The sequence below is a fragment of the Artemia franciscana genome, unplaced genomic scaffold, assembly GCF_032884065.1.
Source record: "Artemia franciscana unplaced genomic scaffold, ASM3288406v1 PGA_scaffold_67, whole genome shotgun sequence".
Classification (NCBI taxonomy): Eukaryota; Metazoa; Arthropoda; class Branchiopoda; order Anostraca; family Artemiidae; genus Artemia; species Artemia franciscana.
This window is the reverse complement of record NW_027062705.1, coordinates 390,361-414,925: the sequence shown is the minus strand read 5'-3', so window position 1 is coordinate 414,925 and position 24,565 is coordinate 390,361. Positions and strand designations below refer to the sequence as shown.

Genomic DNA, 24,565 nt, shown 5'->3' with positions numbered 1-24,565 from the left:
AACTTACGAAGGAGTGATCGGATCTTCATGAAACTTCATATTTAGAAGGACCTCGTAACTCCGATATCTTATTTTAAATCTCAACTGGATCAAGCGTAATTAGGGGGGGAGGGCAGTTGGGGGACCGGAAATCTTAGAAAATACTTAAAGCGGTGAGATCAGGATGAAACTGGATGGGAAGAGTAGAAACCTGTCTAAGATACTTGACTGACATAACTGGACCGGATCTGCTCTCTTTACGAAAGGGTGACCAGATCTTAATGAAATTTGATATTTAGAAGGATCTTGTGCTTTAAAGTTCTAATTTCAAATTCCGACCAGATCCTTTGGCATTCGGGGGAGTTGGAGGGGGGAACTGGAATTCTTGGAAAACATGAAAATTGGAGTATTTATTTCTTACGAATAGATGATCGGATCGTAATGAAATTTGATTTTTAGAAGGAATTCATGTCTCAGAGCTCTTATTTCAAATCCCGACCAGATCTTTTGACATTTTGGGGATTTGAAGGGGGAAATCTTAGAAAAACACTTGGAGTGTAGGAATCGGGATGAAGCTTGGTGGATAGAATAAACAAATGTCCTTGATACGTGATTGCCAGAATCGTACTGGATTTGCTCTCTTTGGGGGAGTTGGGGGGAGGGGTTCAGTGATTTGGCGAGTTCGGTGCTTCTGGACGTGCTAGGGCGATGAAAATTGGTTGGCGTGTCAGGGAGCTGCATAATTTGACTTGATAAAGTCGTTTTCCCAGGTTCGACCATCTGGAGGGCAAAAGGGAGAGGAAAAATTAGAAAAAATAGGTATTTATAACTTACGAGTGGGTGATCGGATCTTATTTAGAAGGACTTTGTGACTCAGAGCTCTTATTTTAAATCTTGACCGGCATTAAGCCTCTTATTTTCCTTTTTAAATCAATCTATTGATTCATAGAATTATGTTAGAGCTCATACCATATGATCTCTTGGCTCTTAGCTCTTCTCGCCTCGTCACAAGTGCCATATGAGCTCTTAGCTCTTGTTCACATTTACTTTTTCATTGTTTTTTTTTTAATAATGCTAGAAAATCCTGCACACTCTCCGTTGAATTTCTCATCTCCCATGACAAATTCCTCCAAGGGAAGATCATCCCATGTAGCCCCCTTCCCTCAACCCTTCCCCCAACCAAAAAATCCCCTTGAAAAGGTCTGTACACTTCTCAATAACTATTACTGTATGTAAACACTGGTCAGAGTTTGTAACTTGCAGCCCCTCCCTCGGAGACTGTGGGGGAGTAAGTCAGCCCCAAAGACATAATTATAGTATTTTTCGACTATGCTGAACAAAATGGCCATCTCAAAATTTTGATCCATTGACTTTGGGAAAAAATGAGGGTGGGAGGGGGCCTAGCTCCCCTCCAATTTTTTGGTCACTTAAAAAGGGCACTATAACTTTTAATTTCTGTTAGAATGAGCCCCCTCGCGACATTCTAGGGCCACTCGGTCGATACGATCACCCCTGGAAAATACACAAACAAACAAATAAACACGCACCCGTGATCGGTCTTCTGGCAAAAAATACTAAGGTCCACATATGTAGATAGGAGCTTGAAACTTCTACAGGAGGGTTCTCTGATACGCTGAATGCGATGTTGTGATTTTCGTTAAGATCCTATGACTTTTAGGGGGTGTTTCCCCTATTTTCCAAAACAAGGCAAATTTTCTCAGGCTTGTAACTTTTGATGGATAAGACTAAATTTGATGATAGTTACGTATTTAAATCAGCATAAAAATCATCAGATTATTTCGAAGTATTAAATAAATTAGAAACTAGTTTTTTTGAACTTAAAGTAAGGAGCGACATTAAAACTTAAAACGAACAGAAATTACTTTCGTATATGAAAGGGGATGCTTCTTCATCAACGCCCCGCTCTTTACGCTAAAGTTTGACTCTTACTCTTGACTCTTCTTTTTAAAACAGTAAAAAACTTTAGTGTAAAGAGCGGGGCGTTGATGAGGAAGCAGCCCCTTTCATTTACGAAGTAATTTCTGTTCGTTTTAAGTGTTAAGTGCTTTCTCATAGTTTTGATCGAGTGATTTTGAGAAAAAAAGAGCGGGGGAGGAAGCCTAGTTGCCCTCCGATTTTTTGGTTACTTTAAAAGGCAACTACAACTTTAAATTTTTTACGAATGTTTTTACTAGTAAAAGATATACGTAACTTATAAATTAGCTTATGTAACGAACTTTTGTATTCTCATGTGTTTTTATTTTCATATATGAGGGGGTTCACCCCCTCGTCAGTACCTCACTCTTTAGACTAAAGCTTAAATTTTTTCCCAATTCATTAAGAATTACCACTGAATCACAAAAGCCGTAGAATAAATAGTTGAAATGACTAAAAATACTTTAGCGTAAAGAGCGAGGTATTAGGAGGAGCTGATGCCTTCATATGCGTAATAATTTCTGTTCGTTTTAAGTTTCAATGCTGCTTCTACTTCCAGTTGAAAAAAGTTTTTCATATTTATTCTTTCATTGTTTTTTTTTTAATAATGCTAGAAAATTCTGCGCTCCCTTCATGGAAATTTTCTTCCCCCATGACAAATTGCTCGATGGAAAATTCCCCAACATATCCCCCTCTTCTTAGCCCCCACCCCACAAAAAATTCCCTGAAAACGTCTGTACACTTCCCAATAACGATTATTATATGTAAGCACTGGTAAATGTTTGTAACTTGTAGACCCTCCCATGTGGACTTTGAGGGAGTAATTCATCCCCAAAGACATAGTTATAAGGTTTTTCGACTACGCTGAATAAAATGGCTATTTCAGAATTTTGATCTGTTGACTTTGGGAAAATAATTAACATGGGATGGGGCCTAGGTGCCCTCCATTTTTTGGTCACTTAAAAAGGGCACTAGAACTTTTCATTTCCGTTAGAATGAGCCCTCTCGCAACATTCTAGGACCACTGGGTCGATATCATCACCCCTTGGAAAAAAAAACAAATAAACGCGCAGCCGTGATCTGTATTCTGGCAAAAAATGCGAAATTCCACATTTTTGTAGATATGTGCTTGAAACTTCTACAATATGGTTCCCTGATACGCTGTATCTGATGGTGTAATTTTCGTTAAGATGTATGACCTTTAGGGGGTGTTTTCCCCTATTTTCGAAAATGAGGCAAATTTTCTCAGGCTCGTAACTTTTGATGGGTAAAACTAGTGATGAAACTTATATATTTAAAATCAGAATTAAAATGCGATTCTTTTTATGTAAATATTGGTATCAAAATTCCAATTTTTAGAGTTTTGGTTACTTTTGAGCTGGGTCGCTCCTTACTACAGTTCGTTACCACGAACTGTTTGATATCAATTATCCCGTTTTTTAGAGTTTTGTTTACTATTGAGCCGGGTCGCTCCTTACTAAAAATATGACCTGCTTTATTTGATTCTGCTCACCCATGCTTTGTGCCAGAAAAAGAACACATAATAGACCAAACTTTACAGGACAGAATATAAATACAAAGCTTAACAACAGAAATATACTAAATTTACATTCCCTAGGCAACCTTAAGTTTGCCAGCACTCCTATGTTGGCTTTGCCAACAAGAGTATCGCAGGTGCAACACTTTGGTCAGGAACCCCTGCCTACTACTACTTGCGACTAGTTCTAATATCTGTGACTACTACTACCAACACCTCTAGTGCTTCTGCCAGTCCCAGTACTAGATTCAAATTCATTTTTTTCTTCAGTTTAATGCTTGTAAATAACAAAGCCTACCAAGGTGCATTTCCTAAATAGTGACGAAGACCACACTTCCTTTCTATATGCAAACACAACTTAGAAACAATAGGGAAATTTTTCCAAGGTGGAATTCAATTCGGTGAATATTTTGGCCCTGTGTCCAAGGTTCTTCTTCAGCACAACACCAGATATATATATATATATATATATATATATATATATATATATATATATATATATATATATATATATATATATATATATATATATATATATATATATATATATATATATATATATATATATATATATATATATTAAAGAACTCTCTATTTAAAGAAATGTTATTATTGATTTTGAGACTAATTTCGATTGATTCCCGAACCACCTGTTTTATCCCCAAATCATGACTAATGAAGGAAGATTTTTCAAAAAGTATTGTGTAGGAGGGATTATTAAATATATGGCAAGCTAAAGCAGAATAAAAGGAGCTATTAGAACTTTTTGAAATTAATGCTTTGTCTATGTCTTCTTTTTGCGGATGACTTTAAAATTATTAGTGAAAACTACATACAGGTTATTTTTTTGTGCAAACATCTTTTAATTTTGTTGTAATTTTTGGGATGTATGTAAGATAGATAATATTTGAGGGCTTTTCAGGAACCTCACATTGGGAAATATCTTCGATTCTGCGGGAATGTCTTTTTGTCTACGGTTAATTATATTATTTACAAAAGGAATGGGATGTCCATTGCCAAAAAGAATATTTCTGATAAAATTTATTTTTGCATTTATATACGAATCTGAGTAAATGTTCAGGATACGACCAATGAGAGAAGTTACAACTGCTGTTTTAACTTGTGGGGAGTGATTTGAATTAAAATGAAGATATCTATTATTTTTCGTTGGTTTTCTATAAATAGTAAAATCCAGTTTGTCAGTATTTCGAATAATTATCAAATCTAAAAACGGTAGTTTATTTTCAATTTCTAGGGTAAACTGCAGATTTCTATTATGTAAGATTAAGATTATCTAAGAAACGCCGAAGTTCAGTTTCCCCATAATTCTAAAGTGAAATTACGTCATCCATGTAGCGACCCCAATTGACGTGTTTTAAAAAATAAGAATTTAATACCCAATTCTTAAGGTTCTTGACATAAATATTTGCCAGCAGCCCGGATAAAGGTGCTCCCGTGGGTAAGCCATTTATTTGCTGATAAAAGAAATCACGAAACCGGAAATACATAGAAAACTTATTATTAATTTTAACTAGACTCATTAAAACTCCACAATCATTTCCTGTCGCTGAATAGGAAAAAAATTCCCTATTATTTCTAGGTTGTGTTATATATATATATATATATATATATATATATATATATATATATATATATATATATATATATTACCTAAATTTAGGATTTGCTATCTACTTGTGAGAGCCTGTCTCCTTCCCCTAGAAATTGGTTTTATGAAAGTTTTTTGTTCTATTTTATAGTCATTGCTAGTACTACCGGAAAGCACAATCTTTGTCAGGCTAGTAATTTATGCTAAAATTACTGAGCTCCTTAAAAATTTTGTTAACTAATTTTTTTTTTTATCTTAAATGAAATGTCATACCTCGGACATTCATTTTTTTTCTTCTTTTTTTAAGGATATACCGTTTACTAATTTTTTTTATTTTCATGTTTTTTCTAGCACAACAATGTTCAAGTTTCACGGAGGTATAAGCATTTTGACTGGTTGCATGAGCGGTTACAGGAAAAGTTCTGTTTAATAGCAGTTCCTCCCCTTCCTGATAAACAAATTTCTGGTAAGTGATTTTTTATGCTTTCAGATTTTTTTTAGGGTCTTTTTAAGAGTTAAAACAACTAAAATAAGATTAGGCAAATAAATAAACAAATTTAGCAAAGCTCCAGAAAATGAATAGTGGTTATGGATAATGGCTTTCCTCCATTAGAATACAAAAGAATAAACTTATTCGCTGCTAAATCTTTTAGGCCGGTCAAAAAAGTAAATTAAATAATATATGGAGCTACTTAAACATCAACACCAGAAATACAAAGTTGCAGATACTACATCATCTTCAATGCGATATGAAAACGTCAAACGATAAAATCAACGGTTAGAATAACGAATGGATACTATACAAAGGAACGTCACAACGTCAGTACCTTTCCACAAAGGTATCTGTCAGTTGCTTAAGTATGTTCTATTGGAGTAAACTTTTCGTGGTAAGTTTATGTTCCCATGGAAGTCGGACGAAGCTGATTTAGATCATCTTCTTAAGAAGTAAAGGAAGTGCCAAGGATAATTTTAGAGCCTTATGTTGAATATCCTCAATCCTGATCTTTAGGCATGGATGCCAAACGAGAAAAAAATATTCGAGGGAGCTTAAAACATAAGGACAAGGAATAGTTCTTAAGCAAGGCGTCATATTTTTAAATCTTTGAATTGGGAAAGGGATTGTAGTGGAAAGCTAGCGAATTCAGACATTTGACGTGCATGGAAGTTAAACTTAAGGTCACTTTTTAAAGAAACACGGGAAGAACTGAATGGTATTCAGTCAATGAGCTGAATAGCAATTATAGGCATTTCAGGTACATGAGAATTAATCTTAAGGTCACTTTCTAAACAAACACCTAAGGGGCTTACAGAGTCTCGAGTGCTCAGATTTTAGTCCGTAAATTCAGTTGTACTAGTACTAAGGAAGTAAATTGACACAAGAAAGCCTTTTTTTACAGTTTAAAATTGAAACAAATATCCAAGGGGCTTGCAGAGTCTCGAGTGCTCAGATTTTAGTCCGTACATTCAGTTGTACTAGTACTAAGGAAGGAAATTGACACAAGAAAGCCTTTTTTACAGTTTAAAATTGAAACAAACATCCAAGGGGCTTGCAGAGTCTCGAGTGCTCAGATTTTAATCCGTACATTCAGTTGTACTAGTACTAAGGAAGGAAATTGACACAAGAAAGCCTTTTTTTACAGTTTAAAATTGAAACAAATATCCAAGGGGCTTGCAGAGTCTCGAGTGCTCAGATTTTAGTCCGTACATTCAGTTGTGCTAGTACTAAGGAAGGAAATTGACACATAAAAGCCTTTTTTTTACAGTTTAAAATTGAAACAAACATCCGAGGGGCTTGCAGAGTCTCTAGGTCTCAGATTTTAGTCCGTAAATTCAGTTGTACCAGTACTAAGGAAGGAAATTGACATAAGAAAGCTTTTTTTTACTATTTTAAGTTGAAAAAAACATCCGAGGGCCTTACAGAGTTTCCAGTGCCCAGAATTAAGTCCGTACATCTAGTTATATCAATATTAAGGAAGGACATTGACAAGAGAAAGCTTTTTTACTGTTTAAGGTTGAAACAAACATCCAAGGGGCTTGCAGAGTATCGAGTGCTCAGATTTTAGTCCGTAAATTCAGTTGTACTAGTACTAGGAAGGAAATATACACAAGAAAGCCTTTTTATTACAGTTTAAAATTGAAACAAACATCCAAGGGGCTTGCAGAGTCTCGAGTGCTCAGATTTTAATCCGTACATTCAATTGACTAGTACTAAGGAAGGAAATTGACACAAGAAAGCCTTTTTTTTACAGTTTAAAATTGAAACAAACATCCAAGGGGCTTTGCAGAGTCTCGAGTGCTCAGATTTTAGTCCGTAAATTCAGTTGTACTAGTACTAGGAAGGAAATGACACAAGAATGCCTTTTTTTACAGTTTAAAATTGAAACAAACATCCAAGGGGCTTGCAGAGTCTCGAGTGCTCAGATTTTAATCCGTACATTCAATTGTACTAGTACTAAGGAAGGAAATTGACACAAGAAAGCCTTTTTTTACAGTTTAAAATTGAAACAAACATCCGAGGGGCTTGCAGAGTCTCTAGGTCTCAGATTTTAGTCCGTAAATTCAGTTGTACCAGTACTAAGGAAGGAAATTGACATAAGAAAGCTTTTTTTTACTATTTTAAGTTGAAAAAAACATCCGAGGCCTTACAGAGTTTCCAGTGCCCAGAATTAAGTCCGTACATCTAGTTATAACAATATTAAGGAAGGACATTGACAAGAGAAAGCTTTTTATACTGTTTAAGGTTGAAACAAACATCCGAGGGGTTGCAGGTCTCGAGTGCTCAATTTTAGTCCATACATTCAGTTGTATCAGTACTAAGGAAGGAATTGACACGAGAAAGCTTCATTTTTTTTACTGTTAAAAGTTTAGAAACAAACATCCGAGGGGCTTTGCAGAGTCTCGAGTGCTCAAAGTTAGTCAGTACAATCAGTTGTATCAGTACTGAGGAAGGAAATTGACCCGAGAAAGCTTCTTTTCAACTGTTTAAAGTTGAAACAAACATCCGAGGGGCCTGCAGAATCTCGAGCGCCCAGATTTAAGGCCGGGCATTTAGTTATATCATTCTTAAGGAAGGAAATTGACACGACAAAGCTTTTATTTTACTGTTTAAAGTTGAAAGATGACTTGAGGAGCTTGCAAAGTCTCGAGTGTTCAGATTTAAGTCCATATATTTAGTTGTATCAATATTAAGGAAGAAAATTGACAAGAGAAGTTTTTTTAATGTTTAAAGTTGGCTTCACGTTATTGAGGTCTTGTTTCAGTAAGAATTTTGTTAACAATTCTTTCTGACGTCTGTAACGCTTTTTGATTATTATTGTAAGGTCACTGGTAATCTACTTCTTAAATTAGTATTACAGTATTACTCGTAAGTTTCGGTTAAAAAGCTTCAGCCATGGTCGTATGTAGGGGTTGGGGGTTTGCGAGGTTTGAACCCCCTGAAGTTTCTGTCTGATTCGTTTTTAAGTTTTGTGTCTACCCCCCCCCCCCCACGATGAAAAATCCTAGATACGCCCTTGGCTTCAGCCATGGTTTCTGAGATTGACATATGAAATATACGTGACCAAGTGCAAGGACGAAGTTTGTCTTTAAGTTCAACTACATTTTCGCGTATGTCACATTTAAAAGTTCGCTGTTGAACATATGAATTCGAATGATGGCTATGTAATCTCAAACACTTTAGTCGAGAGTGGGAGGCTTTTGGGAATATGTAAACCACGCTGTAATTCATGAATGTAAAGTCAATTGTCTTTCTTCTCCGGAGAGTATGACGTCATTTCAAGTATATAAGAAGGTATTTCAAAGAGAAGTTTTTATTAAACTCATCGATGCTACGATGCCCTACAATATCCTATCATTTTTTAGGATGGAGCTGACGGCTATCACTTTAATTTTAAATTGATAAATCCAGCCACTTATAAAGAAATGGATAAGAAATGCAGCGCAATGAAATATTATGCCTATAGATTAATGATTCGTCATTTATTACATTTATATATAATCCATCTTGGGATTAGATACAACAGCTTTTACATCCTGGACAATCGCCGGTTCATAGACATGACATAACGGCCCGTGTCTTCCGGCAAAAGTTGCTCTCCTTCATCTCCGACACAGTTATGGGAGAAATACAAATCGCAAATGGCCGAGAATATACTCCACCGAATACGACTAGAAAGGTCAGATATGACCTTGGACTTTACAACAGAAATTTATAACTGCACTTTAGTTATGATTGAAGATTTGCGCTTATCTATTGCAAACAAACTTCTCAAGCATTTGGGAATGCCTTCACCTAATCATACTGCTTCTATTTCTCCATGTGTAGAATGGGATCGTGAACAAATTTACAACACAATTGATCTATTGTCGTATATTACAGACCGGGACACAAGGAATATAAATGACGACCGGGACACTCAAAGAGAAATTACAGACCGGGACACAAGTGACGACCGGGACACAGGGACACAACTGCAACGGGGACGCTGGAACGGCACATGGGGGATATATAAATGACGACGGGGACACAGGGAATATTCGATTAGCAATTACCATCAACAAAGCCCAATGGCAATCATTAGAAAAATGCGGTATAGATCTGAATACGGATTTTTTTCCCATGGACAATTATATGTTGCATGTTCAAGATTCGGTAAACCTGACAATCTATTTATATGCACAGACAATGGGACAGCGAAGAATATTGTATATTCGCTAGTTTTGCTTAGTTAAAAACATATATATATCTATCTATATTCAAAGGAGGGACACAGGGGCACAACTACAATGGCGCGTAACTAATATGGCGCGTAACGACTTACGCGCGCGGGGGGCTTTGGGGGATCGGCGCGAAGTGCGCCCACCAAGTAGGTGTTGGTGTGGCTCGAAGCGCCACACCAACACCGTTGGTGTACTGCATATCACTAAGAACTGCGTATCAATCGATGTTAATTCTGGGAATTGCCATCTTGACCAACCGGTGCACATATTGGAGTGCTAATTGTGTCACCTTATTTGCTATATGTCTCGCAAAATCGCGTCTTCTGGGGCCATGTTTGGGACAATTCAGCTACGCTTGGTACTTGCCACTTGCTTCGTACGATTTTAGGAATTGAACCACCCTTAAGATTAAATAACTTGAAAAAGCTGAATTTTTGAATAATAAAGGATTTCATGATTAAGACCTATTCTTGTTGAGATTTAGCTAGCGCCAAGATTTAGCTAATCCAAAAACTGGATTTGGCTAAAAATCGTTTCCGGATTCGCCTTTCATAAATGATAGTTTTGATAACCAACGACCGCAGTTCCCTTAGATTTTTAGGAAACAATTCATTTACTGTCAATTCAGTATGGATTTGTAGTATTTTGAAAAAAGCAACAGTTTTACTCTGGGTATGCACATCAGAAATCGTTTTTTTTTTAGTGGGGGGGGGGGGGTGTTTACTTTAAAGGTCTGCCCTTAGTCAATAGTCGCGTTCATTTTGTGGTGCTTACTACGTATGGTGGAAGTATGGCAATAGAAGCTGTGGTATAGTGGTTCTTATCTAGTTCTCATCATCTATTGATTCAACCTCTGAGACAAGTTAACGATTTTCTCTTTTTGTAAACACAGGACCAAAAACTGTTGAAAGTATTTGGGGAAAATCTTAAGGAAGTCGTATTTTTATACGGCAGCTTTACGTCCCATTACTTCTTCGCTTTCATTGCAGTCACAGATGTTGTCGTTTTTTTTTATAGAACGCCTGTGAACATATTTTTTATTCTAATTGCTTTGTGATTATATTCTCAAGGATTGTCAGCGACACTTTGCGTAGTTTTTGTAAAAATAATGTCTTTTTCATTCTATTTGAGTGATGGAGAAGGAAAGTTGTTTAATAAGAAGATTTGAAAATGTTTTACTGGCATGGATGTAGGAAGTATTAGCATTAGCTTTAGGAAAAGTCTTATCGATTTTCAACGACATCTTTGTTCTCGATAAGTCACCCGAAGGTAATAAGCAGATAGGCGGGAATTTTCATCATTAAAAGCATCTATTTTCTAGTCTCCAATACTAATCGGCTTTGTATTAAATTATCTAGGTGTCTTGCAGGTTAAACCGTCTGAATTCCAAAATTTTTACTATAATTTCCTATATTGTCCTTATATCCATTTCCTAAATTTTTCAGTGCCCGCCTCCCTCCCCTGCAAAATAAGCAGAAACAAGTTTATGCCTATACGCCCTTTTTTTCCCAGAGAAATTTTATAATGATGGCTTTTATGGGTCCAGGGAATTAAGACTCGGTTTTATAGCTGAATTCTAATATGTTTTTAATTGACTATTTGTTTATGTTAATGTTAGTAATGATGACCAATAAAATGAGTAATTGTGGGAATATGGTAATTGTGACATGAGCATAATCTTGCTAAGTCACTGGGAAAGTAATAAGGAAATAAGTATTTTCATAACTAGAATCAAACAGCTTCTAATCAGTAAGGCTGGTCATACCAATTAACTGTAAGATATGTTTTCCAGTGTAACAGCATGCCTGGTTGCCAATGGTTGGCTCAGGATTCTGGAGTGCTAAAATTCTGCAATTTTTTCTAATCTAATTTGTCCCATTTTGTAAATCATAAAGTTCTTGCATATATGTTTGGCTGCAGCCTAAGCCTTGGAGTATTGAAGGGCGTTCTCATTTTTTTAAGATGTATACATGGTTATGAAAGTTCGATATAAAAAAAAATTCAAAAAGTCAAATTTTAATTTAACTGTTCTTGGTAAATAGGCATACCCCTTTATGCCAGAGGGTTGATTCAGTGCAATACTTACATTTGTTTTCTTTCCTTTTTTTATGTTGGTTTGATGGATTTCTTCCTAACTATTCCGTGCTTATCTCATTTTTTTCATTTTGGCTTAGCCCATTTTTGTTTTAATAAAGAAATATATCATCTAGCACTAAGACAATTTAATCCAAAGGATGATTGGCTAAGTTGGAGTTAGATTATAGTGACCATTACTGACTCAAGGGCTACTACGAAACACAATTCTTAATTTTTATTATTTATATTTATTTCTATATAGTTGTGCTAAAACCTCGTAGACTGAGCACTCGGCTGTGATTGGTTCAGTCTGCTTCCTCAAATTTCATTGAATTTTTAAATGCTGAGAGCGGTTGTTTTGTTTTCAAAATGTAATATCTTCTTTGAAATTAACCAAGCACTAAGATGCATGACTTTGAGATCCTGTTAGGTTATAATAGTTGATAAAAGGACCAGGATGGACAAAACCCATTCAGTAGCAGTTTGGGGTTCTGTCCATGTTGGGCAGTGCAAAAGTATTTTCTCATCCCTGATGGATTTCTAAGTGGGTGCTGTTTAGTCTCAACAATAACTAAAAAGTCAGTTGCAAAAAAATCTTAGGTGTCCCGTAAACTCGAACATGATTTAAAGTTTTATTTTAACCCGACTAGTTTCCAACCACAAACAGCAACAATGTAGCAAATTTTCTTTTAGATTTTTTTTCTAAATTTTCTTTTTCTAAATTATCTTTTCTAAATTTTCTTATAAATTATCTTTATAATTTCTAAATTATCTTTTTCCAAATTTTTTCCATGTATGTCTTATCAATCGATTTTTTGTCATACATGGTAACATGTAGGTTTTGTTTGAATGTAGGAACACATGTGTACAAATGTACATAAGTGCTCAACTCCTTGCAATAATTTTTAAGCTATTTTTAAGCTTTTTTTATTTTTAATTTATTTTTAATTTGTTTTTTATTTTCTTTTTTATAAGCTTTTTTTTATTTTTAAGTTTCCTATTTCCCATGCCATTTTAGTTACTGGGTTATTGGCCATTTAATCACTGGGTTATTAACCACAAACAGTAACAATGTAGCAAATTTTTTCCTAGACATGTATGTCATATCAAACGATTATTTTTCATACATGGTAACATGTAGGTTTTGTTTGAATGTTGGAACACATGTGTACAAATGTACATAAGTGCTCAACTCCTTGCAATGATTTTTAAGCTTTTTTAAGCTTTTTTATTTTTAATTTATTTTTTACTTATTTTTTATCTTCTTATTTTTTTTTAAGCTTTTTTTATTTTTAAGCTTCCTATTTCCCGTGCCATTTTAATTACTGGGTTATTGGCCATTTAATTACTGGGTTATTAACCACAAACAGCAACAATGTAGCAAATTTTTTCCTAGACATGTATGTCATATCAAACGATTATTTTTTATACATGGTAACATGTAGGTTTTGTTTGAATGTAGGAACACATGTGTACAAATGTACATAATTGCTCAACTCCTTGCAATAATTTTTAAGCTATTTTAAGCTTTTTTATTTTTTATTTATTTTTTATTTATTTTTTATCTTCTTATTTTTTTTAAGCTTTTTTTATTTTTAAGCTTCCTATTTCCCGTGCCATTTTAATTACTGGGGTATTGCTTTAAATTCAGACAAAGGTTCCTCAAGTAATAATAGTGGAACCTTGGAGGTCAGAGATGGCAAGAGGACCCCAGAGGTCCTTAAATTTCATTGGTTTAGAAATATGCCCCAGTGTAGCTCAAATATCACTTTAGCCAACTAAGTCAATGAGTTACTGCTTTTAAATTGTTTCGCTTTTAAGACTGATTCACAAAGTAAAATAAAAATGACCATATGTTAGGCCATTCAAATGAATATCGTCGCCAAATTTTGTTTCTTGGCAAAAAATACGTTCATTTCTTTTAAATCTACTGGTACAAAATGGGTAAAAATTAACTATTTGTTACTTACTAACTGACTGAAATCAAATCTTTAGTTACACAGTACCAATAAATTTAAACCAGGGTGGAAGTTTAAAAATTAGCCTTACTAATAAAGGCTCCAGTGCTGTGAATTGTTTGTTTTGTTTTTTTTTTGTCTTTTTTCACTATTTTTGACCACTTTATAACTTCTATTTTGAGATTTTTAGCTTTGAAAATCTTAGATCCAGATCATGAAACATGATACTTTTTCTAGGAAATAATCTCTCTTTCACTTTTATTTTTGAATAGTAATATACTTCAAGGTTTTTTTTTTGAAAGTACGCAAGATCTTACGGATAATAACATTATAAGCTTGGCTTATGGCTATTCACTAGGATGATCTATTGATCTCAACTCTGTAAGTGACTTTTTCCAGCAATTATCAAAAGACCTCTAGTTGGGTGGAAACGTGTTTTTACGGGGAATCATTAGTCTTGGAAATGTGATAGTAATGACAGAGACAGATATCTGGAAAGTGGTGTATTAATAGGTATCAGAAATGTCGTCTTCTCAATATCGATCATTGTCGGAGCTAATGATGGCTCTGTCAAATAGTCTTTATTGTGCTATCAATTTGGTGGCAGTTGACTTCTTTTTAAAAAATTGCAATTGTCTGCTTTATGTCAGTGTTTATTTAGGGGAAGAATAAAGAGACAGAATTTTATATATTGAGCTTTTTGTGTTAGCAGGTATATAAAATCCTTCATTGAATAGATGTTAGTGAGATAGGGCCGTATCAGATGTTTTTCCTTGCGGGTGGGGGTTACAATATATATATATATATATATATATATATATATATATATATATATATATATATATATATATATATATATATATATATATATATATATATATATATATATATATATATATATGGGTAGTTGTTCAAACTTTTTGAATACCCCCTCTATGTGAGGGCGCTGGATAGACTAGATTTCATGTCACACAACTTGTCTGTAGAGATAAAGCTGGCAAGAGTGCCGGGAAGAGTTTTCTTTTCTGTGTAAAGGGGATGCAAATCCTGGAATTATGTCGTGGAGAGATATGTTTAATCTTCCGAAGAGTGTTGCACTTGAGCGACGTCCGTGCATTCTTATCGGTCCTTGAAAACAATTTTGAGGGCCACGTCTGCTCTTCCCACCAGTCCGCACCAATAACCGCATCAGATTTCCATGGGGAACAGCCTCTAGGTGATAGACGAATGTAGGTACAATGTTCATCATCAGCAGTAAAACTGCTGATGATGAACACTGTATATGTGTTCGAAATATCCAGTTGAATAATTTTATATCTATTCACTGTCAATTAAAAGTTTTCATCCCTATTTTGAATTGTTTTACTTTGGTGATTGCTCGAGAACAATTGTTCCGGATATGCATTAGTGTTTTCGTAAAGTTGCACACGTTGAAACAATAACGATTGATCAATAATATGGTGTGCTAGCTGATTGTGGTTAACTTAATCGGAAGTATATAACTTGGCGTTAATATCATTCTTGAAAAAGGATATTGTATCATTACGAGCGAATCAGAAGGAGAAAGGGAAATAGATATAAAAGACCACGCGATTCCATTATTGTTTGGCCTGCATAACTCAGTTTTCGTGTCGCTCTGATTTGTGAAAACTGATCATAATTTCGTGAAAAGTCTTGCCTAACTATACCGTAAAATAATTCACATTAGCATGACCTAAGAGTTTTTGTTACGTCTTATAATTTTAGTGAACAAATTTTGTCCTTAACGTAGGCAGTGCTAAATTGACTCAAGCTCTGCTTAAAATTTTTATCTATTGAACGCAAAGAGCAATATTAAAACTTAAAACGAACTGGTATTATTCTGTATCCGAGGGGGCACCCTAAAGGAAGACGCTGCAAGAGGCCAACATTTCACTCACTACACAATAGGAAGATATCACTGCATTCACAAAGCTTCGTGATGAAAGGAGAGGCCTTGTCGACGCCCTATGCGCCACTGATAGCTCAGGAGGATCTAAGGTCATATGTCTAAGGAGGGGGTTGTCCCCTCCTATATATCCCCCTCTTCACGCTAAAGTCTTTAGTACTTTTAAAAAACAGTCTGACTTATTAAACGGCCTTTGTGTTTTAGGAATCGTTCTTATAGAGTTGGGAAAAAGGGCCGAAAATACTGTTGCATGTTAGAAAAAGCTTAGTGTTCTGAATGTAGAACAACAGCCTGACTAATTAAACGGCCTTTGTGTTTTAGGAATCGTTCTTATAGAGTTGGGAAAAAGGGCCGAAAATACTGTTGCATGTTAGAAAAAGCTTAGTGTTCTGAATGTAGAACAACAGCCTGACTAATTAAACGGCCTTTGTGTTTTAGGAATCGTTCTTATAGAGTTGGGAAAAAGGGCCGAAAATACTGTTGCATGTTAGAAAAAGCTTAGTATTCTGAATTCAGACCAAAAGCCTGACTAATTAAACGGCCTTTGTGTTTTAGGAATCGTTCTTATAGAGTTGGGAAAAAGGGCCGAAAATACTGTTGCATGTTAGAAAAAGCTTAGTGTTCTGAATGTAGAACAACAGCCTGACTAATTAAACGGCCTTTGTGTTTTAGGAATCGTTCTTATAGAGTTGGGAAAAAGGGCCGAAAATACTGTTGCATGTTAGAAAAAGCTTAGTGTTCTGAATGTAGAACAACAGCCTGACTAATTAAACGGCCTTTGTGTTTTAGGAATCGTTCTTATAGAGTTGGGAAAAAGGGCCGAAAATACTGTTGCATGTTAGAAAAAGCTTAGTGTTCTGAATGTAGAACAACAGCCTGACTAATTAAACGGCCTTTGTGTTTTAGGAATCGTTCTTATAGAGTTGGGAAAAAGGGCCGAAAATACTGTTGCATGTTAGAAAAAGCTTAGTGTTCTGAATGTAGAACAACAGCCTGACTACCAGCGACAGTTTTTATATTTCAATGTTTAAGTAAGTGTTCCCCTGAGCTCTTCTGGAATATGTTTTCCCGGTATTCGGTTCACCATGAATATGGGATGAGAAACATTGACATTATGTATCATGAAATCCGACACTCAACATGGTCGGTTTTCAGTACTAGAAATAGTGCTAATTCAGTGTGGAATGGTCTCCCGAACAGCGTTAGAGCGGCCGGTAGCTTAATTTGGCTAAAATAAAGTCAAAGATTTTTTTTTAATTTAAAAGAGGGGATGTAATTTGTGGGTCTTTGGGTGGGGGTGAAGGAAGGCGGAATTTTTATATTATTTATATACCTTTGAATTGGTTGTTGAATACAAAATCAAAACACATTCACTATAGCCTACAAGAAAAAATGTTTTTAAAACCGAGTACACAGCATTTCGCTATCAGTTCTGATAAATTTTTGACTTTTTTTTGGTGAAGGAATCAATATCTGAAATCTGAAGTATCCATCGCATAATATTTTTCTTGTATTGATAAGTTATGTCTCAGTTTATTTACGTTGATTTGAAGAAGATTTACTTCACGTATAGAAAGCAAAATCAGTCCATTACGCTAAAGATAAAAGATTATTAAGATTTCGCTCCTTTTCCCCTGAGTGATTTTTTTTCATATTCGCTTATTCTATCCTTATTGGTGGATTTTGCTCTTTTTGTGCCTGGGTATTTCCTTATTGAATCATTAACTGTTACACCTTACCATTAACTATATAACCATAACCATTACATCTAACCATTATTTCCTTCTTTATGGTAATTTACTTAGGTCGTTATGAAGAACAGTTCATCGAAAAGCGCCGGGTACAACTTCAATCGTTCGTGAATCGAGTGAGTCGACATCCCATCCTTTCACGGTGTGACACATGGACTCATTTTATAACCTGCACTGATGATAAGAAATGGAAACAAGGGAAAAGAAAAGCAGAGAGGGACGAACTAGTTGGGGCAAATTTTTTCTTTACAATTCAAGTGCCTGATCAGCCACTGGATTCGAGTGTTACGTAAGTAGAAATTTTTTAAGCATCTTTGAAAATTCTTTAGAGCTGATTCCCAGTGTGGGGCACATAGTTTCACCGGTAGGGCAAGGCAATATTTTGGTGGCTCATGGGCAGGACGTGCATCTTTTGGTTGGCTATACTTTTGAGGCTGAATTTTCAACAAAAAATATTTTTCATGTGAATGATGTTACACTCAAATACATTTAGAAAGCAAAAAAGATACATGATAGTATTACAATGGTGTTATGCAATGTCCATGATTTTAGAAGTGCCTAGGTTGGGTATTACCCAAAATCAGTCGGGAGCCTTTGCTTTAGAGAGAATTTATCCTTTCTCTTATGAATTAAATTTAGTATAGTGGATGTATAATTGAAAATTAGTTTGAAACACTTCATTCGGTCGAAGTCACTCTCTTGAGTATATATGCACATATATAGTATTCGTTGAGTATACTTTTGAGTCTTAATTTAAAAAAAAAAAAAAAACATTTTTCATGTGAATGACGTCACATTCAAATACATTTAAAGAGCAAAAAAGATTCATGATAGGAATGGCTTTATGCATTGTATAAAAGATGTTTTATTCAGACAATATTTTTAGTAGTAAAAAAATGCCTAAAGGACGACCCAAAAAAGATACCAAGTTAATGGCCTTTTAAGCTCCCTTCAGGTGAACACACGTAAAATTTTGAATGCCAAAATTTAGATATTACCAAGGAGGGCATCGGGATTTTAGAAGTGCCTAGATGGGGCATGCCCCAAAATCAGTCGGGAGCCTCTGCTTTAGAGGGAGTTTATCCTTTCTCTTATGATTCAAATTTAGTATGGTGGATGTATAAATGAAAATTAGTTGGAATCACTTTATTCGGCCGAAGCCACTCTCTTGAGTATATTGGTGTATCTCTTTTTGAAGATGAGACAGTGTGGACACGGTCATATGACTTCTAGGCGTCTCCGGGCCGAAACGTACCTCCACCATTTTTTTAGTAAATGTTCATGAAAATAATAGATATAATTTCTTCACTAGTTTCCAATGGAGATTCCCATTCCCTTGACATTTTGTAAACCTATTTTTAAATGTTCAGCTACCGTGAGCTAGAGTTACTATGTTACTAGAGTTACGTTCTTTACTAGGTTGTGACATATACTGTAACCGTGATCATCCAGGTCATTGTGTCATTTTCATTGTCTTAACATCGTTCAAGTCGTCGTCACTGGCCTTATTGTCGTCACTGCTATCATTTAACTGTCAAGCATGACCCTACACTGCTTCAGTGCCCGGTACTCCCTTGTATCGTACTTTCTACGTACATCTTTCATTTTGAATGTCCATATAATTTATTGTTCCCATAACCAGGACCAGAGTGCCCAGATTGAGACCCAGGAATAATAGTTTTCGTGTAAATGAAGTCAGTGGGACATGGTATTGATTTTTGAACTGTAAACAAAAGTTGAGTCTAGCAAACGACATAGTAGGGTGTCTCATTTTACAAATTGAATTTGTTCAAAAATTTAGCTGGATAAAGCTTCATTTTTTCTCTACTGGTTAGGTTTCGTTTGAACTAATGCGACTAAGGGCACGTATGTAGAGTTTTGTATAGAATTGTTAATAATTCAAGATTTCCGAGAGGGCTCCTTACACGTTTGTAAGGATTGAATAATTTGTGGATTTAGTTCGCTAGATTGAGTTTTTTTGGTTGTTGAGTTTTGTGTGGGTGGATTGATTGTGATAGAGAGATTATGACCGAGATTAAACGTAGGATTGGACAAGCTACAGGTGCCTTCAATAGATTGAAGCCTATTTAGAGAAGTAACAAATATTCAATGCGACTGAATTTTCAACTCTTCATCAACAATGTACAATAGCAATGCAATGTAGCAATACTACTACTACTACTACTAATAACTCACTGCAGCACCAAGCCGCCTGAGGCCAACACAGCTACGCACGCTCCTCCTCCAACCTAATCTATTTAAAGCCTCCCTCTTTACACCCTCCCAGGAAGTTCCCATTTCCTTTAAATCCTTATTTATGACATCCTCCCAACCCAGACAAGGACGACCTGCTTTCCGTGTAGCCCCAGACGGTTGGCCAAAAAGGACAATCTTCGGTAATCTGTCATCCTTCATCCGTAGAACGTGGCCTAGCAATCTCAACCTTTCTTTCATTATAGCCCTAGAAAGCGGGATTGAACCACACTTTTCGTACAACCTACTGTTTGAAATACGGTCAGTCAGCCGGGTACCCAGAACAATCCGTAGGCAATTTCTCTGGAAAACATCTAGTAAATTTTCATCTGCTTTTCGGAGTGTCCATGCTTCAGAGCCATATTTGACCACTGTCATCACTGTAGCTTCCAATATTCTAATCTTGGTTTGTAGGCTTATCTTTCTATTCTTCCAAACTTTTTTTTAACTGTGAAAAAACACCCTGAGCTTTAGCTATTCTACTTTTAACATCTTCACTGCTCCCACCATCTTTACTAATAATACTACCAAGGTAACTGAAGCTCCCAACCTGATCAATCTTTTCGTTACCTAAGGTCACCTGTTCATCTTCACTTATTCCTAACCTTAGTGACTTAGTCTTCTTAACATTAATTTTCAAGCCTATTTTAGCACCCTGAACTCGTAAAACCTCTAAAAATTCATTTATTTTGCTCACACTTTCATCTAATATGCTTAAATCATCAGCATAATCTAAGTCCAGGAGCGTTCTTCCTCCCCATTTGATTCCATGGTCTCCAATTGCCTTTCCTGTGCTCCTTAAGACGAAGTCCATCAAAATGATCCATATAAAGGGGGATAGAACACAACCCTGCTTAACTCCTGATTTAATACAAAACCAGTTGCTAACCTCATTTCCTACCTTAACCGCAGCAGTATTATTCTCGTACATAGCGCAAATCACTTTAATGTATTTTTCTGGTATACCATATAACGATAAGACCTTTGTTAACGCTGTTCTATCAACAGAATCGAAAGCTTGCTCATAATCGATAAAACTAAGGACCAAAGGTGTTTGACAACGAAGGGACTTCTCAATTATTAACCTAAGAGTGAAAACATGGTCGACACATCCTCTACCTTTTCTAAAACCGCATTGTTCTTCCCTTAAAACTTTGTCTACAGCATGTCTCAGTCTAAAAAGTATCATATTACTCAGTAATTTGCTACCTACAGAGACCAGACTAATGCCTCGATAATTCCGACATTCACTCTTGTCACCTTTCTTATACAGTGGTTTAATTAAGGTTTTCCTAAAATCATTGGGTACTTCCCCTTTTTCAAAAATCATGTTCATAATCTTCAGTAGCTTATTCCTAACCTCAGAGCCACCATATTTAAGAACTCATTAATCATACTATCAGCACCTGGGGCCTTATTATTTTTTAATCCTTCTAGTACTGTCGCTAATTCTTCCTCACTAAACAAATCTTCCTTCACATCCAAGGTATCACAAACTTTTTCATTTTCATCTATATCTTTTCCTGCAACTGTATCTCGGTTTAGCACATTCTCAAAATGTTCCACCCATCTTTCTTTAACTTTTTCCTTATCACTAATTGTGACCCCATTTCTATCTTTAACTGGGACTAGTCCGGATCGGCTACTCCCTTTCAATTTATTAACATGCCAGTATAATATTTTACTATTATGCCGTCTAGCCGCATCTTCCAGATCCTCAGCAATTTTATCCATCGCCTCCATTTCACATCTCCTTAGTTCATATTTTAATGCTTTCTCCACTTTCTTTACATTCCTTTTGTTTTCATACGACCTATCGCTCAGATAATTCTTATACAAACCCCTTCTACTCTCTATTAAACCTAAAGCTTTTTCACTAATATTCCTAGTTGCTGTCTTAGCACTCTTCCCTAGGACACCATCAGCAACTTCACAAATTGTTTTTCTGAAATTATTCCATCCATCTTCCACATTGTCAAATTTTAAACCCTCAAGTTTAGTACTCAACTGTTCCTGGAATTTTTTTCTCAAATTTTCATCCTGAAGTCTACCAACATCATAACTTTCCGGGAGGGAGTTACTCTTCCGAAATTTCAGCTTTAAATTAACCTTAGACAATACTAGATGGTGATCTTTACTTTTAACATCAATAACGGCACTCCTATACACCCTAGTATCTTGTATTGATCCTGCTAGTCTTCTGTTTACAATAACATAATCAATAAGGTTTGCTGTCTTACCATCACGTGAATACCATGTCAACTTATGGGCCATTTTGTGACCAAACACCGTATTGGTTATAACTAGGTTGTTATACCTACAAAATTGCAAAAGCCTATAGCCATTACTGTTTTCTTTTCCTACACCAAAATTACCTAGGCTAGGATACCATCTATCCCTATTTCTACCAACCTGGGCATTAAAATCTCCTAGCAAAAACACCATATTTCTACCTGGTACCCTGTCTATTTGCTCCTGTAACTGTAAGTAAAATTCATCTGAGTCACTAGTATCTCCATCAGTTGGTTCAATGGGGGCATATACTACTATAACTGATACCCTAAACTTTTTAGTCATAAAATGAGCAATTAGTATTCTATTATTAATACCTTCCCAGCCTAAACAAGACTTAGCAGCTTCCTTATTCATCAAGAGCCCTACTCCCTGTCTATGTACCCCATCCTTCCTTCCTGAGTAAACAAATTCTATGTCACCTAATTTCATGCTTCCTACCCCTGGGATATGAGTTTCTGAAACTCCTAATAAATCCAGTTCAAACCGTCTGAATTCGTCAGTCAAAATGTCGATGCGATAGTCATTTTTTAACGTCGTAACATTCCAAGTTCCAATTTTCATGTTCTTTAAATCTTTGAAATTATTTTGGCCTCAAGAAAAGCAGTGATCCCGGATACCAGTGCAGGATGGGGACCAACATATCTTCTCAAGTCTACACCGAAGCGCTTAAGCCGGCTTAGAACCGGACAGCAAGAAGTCCCTGGGACCTCCAGTAAGTTGGAGGCTTTGTGCAATCCTGGGCCCATCTTGGTCACAACATGGTTTTCAGCACTTGGCGATGCTCTTCTATCAACAAGAGTCGAAATCCTGCACAGACAGTCCCAAGCCTATTACCTCCGACTCATTATATATTCATGCCTACAAATATTATGCTACTACGGGGAGGCAGCCCATAGTAGATAAATTAGCTAGGAAGAGGTTTTTCAGCCCGAAAACGCCCATCAAAACAAACCAAGCCCAGAAAATTATCCAATAATCAGAATCCCGTACGAGTGCTGTGTTGTTTACTAGGCTATAATTTCCTCGAGGGGCGCCACTCCTCAAGTGGGAAAAATTGACCGCAAGTTTCCCAGTCTTGCAGGTACCCCGAAAGGGTCGAGGCAGCCCTTTACAGAGGCCGTTGTCCATAAATCTGGATCTTACGCCCTGCCGCAGTTGTCCTCCTATAGAGGATCCTCCCACGATGGTGTTCTGCTTCACCATGCAATTTAACCCATTACTGGGAGAAGGTTTGTAACTCATCTGACGCGTGAACACGGCAGTTGGCCCTGCTGAGTGTACATTTGAGGGGCCTTCTTCCTCCTCCACCTGAAATTATGACCCCCAGGGGAGGGTTTCCCAGTTTCTATTATGGGCCCCACTGGGACAAGGTCCTACTTGGCCTAAGCCTCCTATGGAGCTACTCTACCTATCTATAGGGCTTACATATATACATATATATATATATATATATATATATATACATATACATACACACATACATACACATACACATACATACACATATACTCACTAACGTGCAAATATATACCCTGAATTGGTATAGGCTAGGTCTGTATATGGTGAATATTAATTTCCTTTCTGATGCAAATGCACAATAACTTTGGATTCAGGATGCAATTCTGACTATAGAGATAAGTATTTTTCTTACTTGAAATGTATGTGCAGAAATTAGAAATTCTGCTGGTACTACAAAAGTAGACCTAAGTAGCCAATTTAGCCTGTCTGAAACATCTCACAAGCCAACACCTTATAAAAAACACCTTTGATAATTTAAATGAATAAGACAACTTATTAGAAATTCTGCTGATACTGCAAAAGTAGACCTAAGTAGCCAATTTAGCCTGTTTGAAACATCTCACAAGCCAACACCCTATAGAAAACACCTTTGAGAATTTAAATGAAGAAGAAAACTTATTAGAGACTCTGCAAATACTGCAAAAGTAGACCTAAGTATCCAATTTAGCCTGTTTGAAACATCTCACAAGCCAACACCCTATAGAAAACACCTTTGACAATTTAAATGAATAAGAAAACTAGTTAAAAACTCTGCTAATACTGCAAAAGTAGACCTAAGTAGCCAATTTAGCCTGTTTGAAGCATCTCACAAGCCGACACCCTATAGAAAAACACCTTTGACAATTTAAATGAATAAGAAAACTAGTTAAAAACTCTGCTAATACTGCAAAAGTAGACCTAAGTATCCAATTTAGCCTGTTTGAAACATCTCATAAGCCAACACCCTATAGAAAACACCTTTGACAATTTAAATGAATAAGAAAACTAGTTAAAAACTCAGCTAATACTGCAAAAGTAGACCTAAGTAGCCAATTTGGCCTGTTTGAAGCATCTCACGAGCCGACACCCTATAGAAAAACACCTTTGACAATTTAAATGAATAAGAAAACTAGTTAAAAACTCTATGTTGGAAAATAAACATCCACCTTGAAAAAAGGATCCTCGCATTAGAAAATATGAGCCTCAGAAGAATATTGAAGACAGTTGGCAACAAAAAAAATTACAAAT

The 24,565-nt window shown here is 35.9% G+C and overlaps 1 protein-coding gene across 1 annotated transcript in view; it reads left to right on the top strand.

Moving 5' to 3' along the window:
- The window catches only part of LOC136042136 (sorting nexin-33-like), a gene marked incomplete in the record, with an annotated part of 238,796 nt that overhangs the window by 91,329 nt on the left and 122,902 nt on the right, over positions 1–24,565 (top strand). The window contains 2 exon segments of the mRNA XM_065727054.1: positions 5,412–5,526; positions 17,546–17,780. Coding sequence (XP_065583126.1) covers positions 5,412–5,526; positions 17,546–17,780 — 350 coding nt within the window.